The sequence below is a fragment of the Arachis ipaensis genome, chromosome B7 (assembly GCF_059453495.1).
Source record: "Arachis ipaensis isolate K30076 ecotype BB chromosome B7, ASM5945349v1, whole genome shotgun sequence".
Classification (NCBI taxonomy): domain Eukaryota; kingdom Viridiplantae; phylum Streptophyta; class Magnoliopsida; order Fabales; family Fabaceae; genus Arachis; species Arachis ipaensis.
Genome location: NC_142442.1, coordinates 25,177,020 through 25,185,789, shown reverse-complemented (window position 1 = coordinate 25,185,789; position 8,770 = coordinate 25,177,020). Strand labels below are relative to the sequence as shown.

The following is an 8,770-nucleotide window of genomic DNA, read 5'->3' as shown; positions in this document are numbered from 1 at the left end:
TATTAAATTAATATTTTGGTGCAATTATAATTTAGATTAGAGAAACTTGTAGTTGCGAATTTTGTAGAAGTGATCAAAGATAGGTACAAGTATAACACAATTTACACAATTTAAACAATATATTAGGTTAAAAAAATTAGTAAGGATAATATTAATAAATACAAATGTCTAACTTCTCCGAACAAAAATATTATGTATCTATTTGTTAATCAAAAAATATTTTCGATTGAGGTAGGTGGTTCGAGGTAGTGAAAAGGTCGATTGAGATATGGGCTGTTGTTGAAAAGATGCACGTGCAGGCATTGGTTGAAGGTACCTGACACGGACTTGATTTCAAACACTTTGCCAGATCGAACGAGTCTAGTCGAATAAGTATTCGAAAGGAGAAATCGAATAGTTGTTCGAATAGCAAATCGAGCAGTTACGTGAGTGGAGAAATTGGAGGTTTTCATCACGTGAGGAATTGATGGGTAACATTTCATTGGCAAAAGAGCAGGAACGGTTACCAAGTAGTGCTCATTCAAGTCAGCATCTTGTAATTGATTATCAGTTACGGAAGTAGACTATAAATACTAGAAAGTTTTAGGGAATAAAGGTTGGAACTTCGTTTCAGAAATTACTCACGCACTCTCACATCCCAGCGACTTTCTGAGTTTGCCTCGAGTCAATTATCTGTAGGGTTCCTTCCATTTGTCTTTATTTTCCATTTATAATTCCAGTAAACTTTACCTTTCAAGCAAGTTTGTCTTTCAAGTTAATTTATCTTTCAAGCATTCTTTAATTTCCATGTCCAATTTACATTTCAGTAAATTTAATTTTCAAGTCAAAGTCCTTTGATTTAGTCGAAGACACCTTTACTGCTTTGTTTAAAATCCAACGCAATCTTTTCGATTCCAGTTAATTTACTTTTCGAAAGCTTCATTTTTCATTTCTTTTGTTCTCTTACAAATTTTAATTTATATTTCATTTCGATACCTGTCTAATCGAAGACTCTTTGATGCACTTATAGAAAACTGGTACCTACAAAAGAGGAGTTGGTTTCGCTCCCAGACCATTAGAATCAAACCACCATCGATTTGCTAAAAATCGACAAAACAAATTAGAACACCCGGTGGTGAAATAATGAAGGATTCGAAAATATTTTCCAAAATGAAAACAATATTTTGAATAGAGAAAATCCCCATATAGTTCTCCATGGTCAAAACGCTGATGAAGTTCTAGCCAGATTACGTGCTAATCATGGTGGTAAACGTTATCAAGTCACAAGAATTGTGGAGGAAGTACTTAATCGAGTCAGTCTGGATGTTGGTTTTATGAATCGACCTCACTTTGTGTCTGCTTTCTCTCAAGTTGTCCAGATGGCCGAAGTGCCAAGAGGGGTGAAAAATTCAAAAATAATTACAAAATTTGTAGGGGAAGTTAGAGAGTCAACTACTGAACATGTCGCTCGATATTTGGTTGAGATTGGGAATTTAGCCAATGATGAGAATTTGAAAATAATTTTTTTTCCTTCTTCGTTAACGAAGAATGCGTTTACTTGGTTTTCGAATCTCAGGCCAAATTCGATAACGACATGGAATCAGTTAGAAACTGCTTTTCATGCTCAATTTTATCGAGGAGAAATGAATGTGGCAGTTACTGATCTGGTTGCTTTGAAACGTCAAGATGGTGAAACAATTGATGATTATATGATACATTTCAAAAATGTTAGAAGTACATGCTATGTTTCATTACCCGAGAATGAAGTTGTGAAAATAGCAATTATGGGGCTAGGATTTTATATGCGCCGAAAGTTGCTTAATATGCATATCCCCGATTTAGCCCATTTGGCTGAAAAGGTCCATCAGACCAAACTCATGAAAAAGGAGAAGGAGAAGTATAGGAGTGAGCATAGATCAAAGAGTAAACCTTTTACCCGAAAAGAAAAAGTTGCTTATGTAACTATGGAGTCCTCAGAGGAGGAACTCGATTTCGAAGCAGAAGTCGATTGGGCTGAACTTAAGAAGGGCCCTTCATATGTTTTGATATTTTGAATGATTCAAAACTAAAAAGTGGAAAGAAATACAGTTTTGATATTTCGAAATCTGGTCAGATTTTTGATGTGTTGCTCAAAGATAAACAGTTAATTTTGCCTGATGGTAGAACTTTACTTTCGGTGAAAGATTTGAAAGGGAAACCTTATTGTAAATTTCACCAAGCAACCAGTCATTCGACTAACAGTTGTGTTCGTTTCAGGGACTTAATTCAGGAAGCTATAATGGAGGGACGGTTAAAGTTTGATGATGGCAATAAGGAAATGAAGGTTGATGTTGATCCCTTCGATGCTGATGCTAGCTTTATCGAACCATGTTTCGGGGTGAATATGGTTGGCATGTCTTACGACTTTGACGTGGTTCTTGATGATTTTGAATCACAAGTTAAATCTGTGTACCCTTGAGCAGGAGATGGTTTGCTCAATTTCTTGGTACAGCAGAAGATTAAAGGCCAGGATGTATCTCTGTGTCCACGGTGTAATGCTATTTTTGATGCTGAAGCCACATCAATCTTTGAAAAAGAGAGAATGAAGAAGGAGCTAGCTCATATAGAAGAGTAGGCTCGACAAAGGCAGCCAGTTAGGTGTACGGAGGGTCAGAGTTCTACGACCCCTCAACAGAATATAGGTGTTCAATGGATTCGGAACTATCAAGAGTTCTAGAAGCGGGATGTTCTTTATCGACGCAACCCATAGTGGGGACATCGAGGACCTCCTCGAAACCAATATCCCCACTATCGTGGTTGAACCAGAGGGTATCCAAGAGGTAGAGGAGGAAGAAGAAACTTCAATCAAAATAAGAAGCCTCAGGCAGAAGTAAGCAAGGGGGCAACACCTTCCGTACATTCCTGAATTGTCTTTCCTTCTGATAGGGAGACGTGTCCAAAGGGAATTCCATCTCCTGTAAATATAGAAAAAGGTAAAGCAGTGGCTCAGTCTTCAGGGATCGACAAAGGCAAGGAGGTTGATATCGATGAAGAATATTTTGAAGAAGGGGATGATGATATGATTAGAACGATTTCAAATATTCCAACTGAGTATTTGGGAGAATATAAAGGTGACCCAGAGGAAGATTATGATATGAAGGATGAGGAAGCTTTTTTCTTCATCCGAATTGAAGATGAGCCGGGATATTTTCTTCGGCCTACCGAAAAACAAATGTCTCATCTCCGCCCACTCCATATAACCACTACTTTGAGTGGGATCAAAATAAATAAAGTCCTAATTGATGGTGGGACAGCAATCAGTTTTTTTCCAGAAAGGATGTTGATGAAAGTTGGAAAACATCCTGATGACTTGGTCCCCACAAACATTGCTGTAACTGACTCCAGCAAAAGGTCTGGTCACTCTGAGTGTTAAGGTTGGATCTGCCGAACGAAATACTGTGTTCGTGGTGGTTTCATCAAAAGCAAGTTATAATGCTTTGTTAAGGCAAGATTGGATCCATGGTGTGGGGGCTGTACCTTCTACTATGCATCAAAGTGTTCTTCTTTAGAGGAATGATGGAAAACCTGAAGTCATTAAGGCATATTCGAACCTTTATGTCGAACAGCTGAATATTAATTTCAGAATGTATAATCCTAAGTTGAAGCCTTTGAATGTTGACAAGACACTGAACTCTTATAATTGTGAAGGTTGTTACTTGTCCTCGGAAGGCTTGTCAGTGAAGTTGCGCTACCCAGAGTTGGACTTTACTCCAACTGGTTGGGATTGTCTCTCTTGAAGATCTCTTGAACGGTTGCCCTATGGACCAGGTTGAGGGAGTTTCCAATTACCTGGTAACTTTTCATAATTATTTAAATAATTTTCTTCTTGTGGAAAATAAAGATGGTTCTTCTGATGAAGTAGAATCATGTAGAGTTAGAAGTATTTTTAATAGTAATTGTGTTAACTCGACATCTCCAGTCGAGTTTAGTCATAGTTTACATGTTCCTTCTTTATGTAATGAAAGTGATGCTACAAGCCAAACTGCTGATCTAATAGCAGAGGCACATTTTGTTGAAAATCGAAGTAATTTTAATTTAATAAATAATCAAGTTCGTCTGATTCCCAATGAATCTGTTGATTTTTCTTTTGATTGCATCTATGATCTAGAGCCTTTGGGTTTCGAAAAATATTCAGTAAAAGATGATGACAATTTCAAAGGGTTTGAAACTCAATATCCCTTAGAAGAAATTAATTTAGGGACTCTTAATGATGTTCGAATTACATATATTTGTAAAGATCTTGTCGATCCTTTTCGAATAGAACTTTTCCATCTTTTACATGAATTTAAAGATTGCTTTGCTTGGGATTATCATGAGATGCCTGGTCTCGAACGTTCTCTTGTAGAGCATCGATTAGCATTGAAACTAAATGCTCGACCTGTAAAGCAAACCCCTCGTTGGTTTGCTCCAGAAATCAATCAAAAGATTAAAGAGGAAATCGAACGCTTAATTAAAGCAAAATTTATTCGAACTGCACGATATGTGGAATGGGTTTCGAATATTGTTCCTGTAATGAAAAAAAATGGGAAGTTAAGAGTATGCATTGATTTTCGAGACTTGAATAATGCTACTCCAAAGGATGAATACTTTATGCCAATTGCAGATATGTTGAGCGATTTTGTAGCGGGAAACGAAATCTTAAGTTTTATGGACGGTTATTCAGGATATAACCAAATCTTCATTGCAGAAGATGATGTGTCTAAAACTGCCTTTCATTGTCCTGGGGCATTAGGCACTTATGAATGGGTAATTATGCCCTTTGGTTTGAAAAATGATGGTGCTACTTATCAACGAGCAATGAATGCTATATTTCATGAGTTTATCGGAAAATTTATGGAGGTGTATATCGATGACGTCATGGTCAAATTGATTTTGGTGAATCAACATATTGATCACCTACGAAGAGCATTTGTCACTATGAGGAAGAAGGGATTAAAAATGAACCCTTTAAAATGTGCTTTTGGGGGTGTCGGCTAGAAATTTTCTAGGTTTTGTTGTTCATATAAAAGGGACTGCAATCGATAAAAATAAGGCAGATGCAATTTTGGCATTATCTGCACCCAAATCGAAAAAAGAATTACAATCCTTCCTAGAAAAGGTGAATTATCTCAGAAGATTTATTTCAAATATTTCTGGTCGAACTCGAGTATTTGCACCTTTAGTAAAGCTAAAGAATGACTCACATTTCGAATGGACGAATAAGAATCAATCAGCATTCGATTCGATTAAGGCTTATTTATCTAACGCCCCAATTATGGCAAACGTTCACCCACATGAGCCCTTAAAATTGTATATTGCGGCGTCTATAAACACAATTGGTTATATGTTAGCCCAAGATGATGAAAATGAACATGAACGGGCCGTTTATTACCTTAGTTGATTTTTAACTGAAATCGAGACAAGATATTCCTCGATAGAGAAATTGTGGTTATTCTTTATATTATGCCTATATGAAATTAAAATGTTATATGGTGGCTAAATCAGTGAAAGTTATCGCACAAACTGATATCATCAAATATATGTTAAGTTTCCCAATGTTACAGGGACGTTTAGGGAAATGGATGCTAGCTTTAACTGAGTTTGATTTACAATACGTTCCGGCCAAGGCTGTGAAAGGTCAGGTTATTGCAGATTTTCTTGTCGATAATTCAAATAATCTGAATGACCCGGGGGCAAATGTGATCGACATTGATGTTGATTCTTGGAAGTTATATTTTGATGGATCGAAGCACAAAGATGGTGCAGGGGTTGAAATTCTTATTATCTCACCAGAGGGGATTCCATCTGAATTATTGTTTGAATTAAAATATCTGTGCTCGAATAATGTGGTGGAGTACGAAGCTTTGATTCTGGATCTCAAAATATTAATTAGTAAAGGGGCTTTGGAAGTCCAGATATTAGGGGATTCTCAGTTGGTTTTGAAGCAGTTATCAAAGGAGTTTAAATGCAATAATGAGAAGTTGCAAAAGTATTTAACAACTGCTTGGGAGTTATTAACCTCCTTTTGAAAAATTTCTTTGGTTCACATCCCAAGGATTCATAATGAAATTGCTAATGAATTAGCCCAAATTGCTTCGAGATATAGAATCGGTCCAGAAACTCTTAAAAAATTGGCTAGTATCCATCAAATATTGGTGCCTGCAAATGAAAGAGAGGCTTTGTGCATAGGTGAATGGGAAGATAGTATTTAGAGAAAGCCTATTGCTGAATATTTGAAAGATCCCAGCATTTCGGTTGAAAGAAAGATAAAATTACAGGCGATGAATTTTGTCTTAATGGCTAATGAATTGTATAAGAAAGGAATCGTTGGAAGTTTGTCGAGATGTTTAAGCCAAGATGATCAAAATATTGCTTTGGGCGAAGTCCATAAAGGGATATGTGGGGCCCATCAGGTTGGGAAGAAGATGAAATGGGTGTTATATCGCAATTATGTGTATTGGCCAACTATGATCAAAGATTGTATTGAATATGCAAAGGCATGTCAAGAGTGTCAAAAGCATGGTTCGATACAACAGATCCCAGCATCTGAGTTGCATTCGATCATAAAACCATGGCCATTTAGAGGTTGGGCTTTGGATCTAATTGGGTTAATTCACCCTCCTTCATCGAAATAGCATAAGTTTATCTTGGTAGCAATCGATTACTTCACAAAGTGGGTTGAAGCAGTTCCCCTAATAGAAGTTAGTCAAAATGAAATAATAGACTTCATTGAGGAACATATAATCCATCGATTTGTAATTTCTCAAACATTGAGTACTGATCAAGGGACTATGTTTACTGGTCAGCGAATTAAGAATTTTGCAGCCTCGAGGAATATCAATATGGTTACCTCAACTCCTTATTATGCACAGGCTAATGGGTAAGTAGAGGCAGCAAATAAAATCCTGATAAATTTGATTAAAAAGCATATCGGGAATAGACCCCAAACGTGACATGAAACTTTAAGCCAAGTATTATGGGCTTATCAAAATTCACCAAGAGGGTCAACAAGTACTTCACCCTATAAACTGGTTTATGGCCATGATGCAGTACTACCACTAGAGATTAGTTTGACTACTTTAAGAGTGTCGAAACAGAATGATTTGCCAGTTGATGATTACTGGAATGCAATGTTTGATGAGTTGAATGAATTGGATTCAGAGCGAATCCTGGCACTTGAGAGTATGATTTGACAAAGAGAAAGTGTTGCTCGAAGTTATAATCGTCGAATACAAGAAAAGTATTTCAGTATAGGTGAATTGGTTTTAAAATTTATTTTGCCAATGGAAAAGAAATCGAAATTTCTTGGCAAATGGTCCCATACTTGGGAAGGTCCCTTCTAAGTGATAGGATTGTATTCCGGAAATGCATATCGGATTAAAGATATCGAATCGGGAAATATAATTGACTCAATTAATGGAAAATACTTAAAGCAATATTTTTGTTTGCCAAATTGAAGTCAGGGTCTATAAGTCCGAAAGAAAGTAAATTTATTACAAATACTGAAATCTAAGAGGTATGAGGTGCCAGAAGTCTTGCCAAGTCTGAGCGTAGTTTTACCCTGTTGTTGTCCAAAGTTGAAAGTGCCTCAGCATGCTTGAACTTTTCATATTGGACCTTGTCAAGTTGTTTCCCATACTCTTCTTGCCTGGTCTCAATAGAAACAATTTCTTGGATGATTTGTTGTTGTTCTTGCTGGGCAGTAGTCAGAGGTGCGGCTATTTCAGCCCGTCTTTCACGTACTTTGGCAAACTTTTCGTTAATCTGGGCCAATTCTATTTCAAGTCTTATCTCTTCCTTGTCATAAAATCCTTGAATAGAAATAGCCTGAGAGATTCTCAGATCAAATTCTTTATAGGAAGTTTTTTTCGGTTGAAGAGCAGAGGCACAATTATCTACTTCAGTTTTGATCTTAGCTTCTTCATTTTTGATCTCTTGGAGTTTATTTTGAAAATCTACGTTGTTGTTGGCAAGCTGTTTAAATTGTTTGATTATGGCAGAATACGGAGTAGAAGCCGGAAAATCAAAGGTAAAATTCAAAAGATCAGATAAAAGCTGGTTGAGAAGGGCATCCTTAATCCATGTAGCAGGTAGATGATCCAAGAGTTTAAGAAGTGACCGAAGTTGCTCTCGAGTATCAACATCTAACTCGAACGGAGGGATAGATGTAGAAGGTCCGGGAAGTATTGGTGCAAGAACAGGTACTTCATCCTCTTGGATGACTCGATTTAAGACGGAGATCAGGTTCACCAATGTAGCGCTTGAAGGTGTGGTAAAAACTCCCAAATTTTCAGATCTTTGTTCAGGAGGAGTTTGGAATTTGGTCTGTTAGGGGGGACTGGAGAATCCTTGGGGAGTTTCTAAGACTCTGGATCGAGGTGAATCTGAATTGGTAGTTTCAGAAACTCAAGAGACAGAGTCAGAGTCTGGGGCTACTTGGTTTTCAGTAGAAAGTGCAGCCTGGTTGTTTGGTGAGGTTGGACCAAGGATTTGAGTCTGTGTTGGAGAATGCTGTAAAGGGTCTTTTGTCAAATCAACCACCTGTGTTCCAGAAGAAGGTGGGAAGGCAGCTTGTAATGGCTGAACGGACCCTGTAACTTGGATTGAATCATGAGATGTGGAGTGTCCTTGGTCATGTTGTTGTTGAGGAAGTAGTCAATCAGGCACCAAAGGAGATGTGATTGAGTGAGGAGCAATGGTGGGCTGATGTGAAAGGTACACAGTTATAAGTTAAGAGTTATTCTAACTCAAATGAAATATATGTAGAAGTGAT

The 8,770-nt window shown here is 37.3% G+C and overlaps 1 protein-coding gene across 1 annotated transcript; it reads left to right on the top strand.

Annotated features, from left to right (window-relative positions):
• The first annotated feature begins 1,358 nt into the window (after nucleotides 1-1,358).
• On the top strand, nucleotides 1,359-2,437 carry LOC107607021 (uncharacterized). The gene is made up of 2 exons (XM_088494555.1): nucleotides 1,359-2,018; nucleotides 2,093-2,437. Exons 1-2 carry the CDS (start codon nucleotides 1,359-1,361, stop codon nucleotides 2,435-2,437), a joined length of 1,005 nt encoding a protein of 334 aa, XP_088350681.1.
• The last annotated feature ends 6,333 nt before the right edge of the window (nucleotides 2,438-8,770 follow it).

Excerpts from the sequence above, each read along its gene's own strand:
- LOC107607021 (XM_088494555.1), top strand. The coding sequence starts at position 1,359 with ATGGCCGAAGTGCCAAGAGGGGTGAAAAATTCAAAAATAATTACAAAA. Across the intron at positions 2,019-2,092 it reads TTAAGAAGGGCCCTTCATAT|ATTTTTGATGTGTTGCTCAA; the intron begins GTTTTGATATTT and ends AAATCTGGTCAG.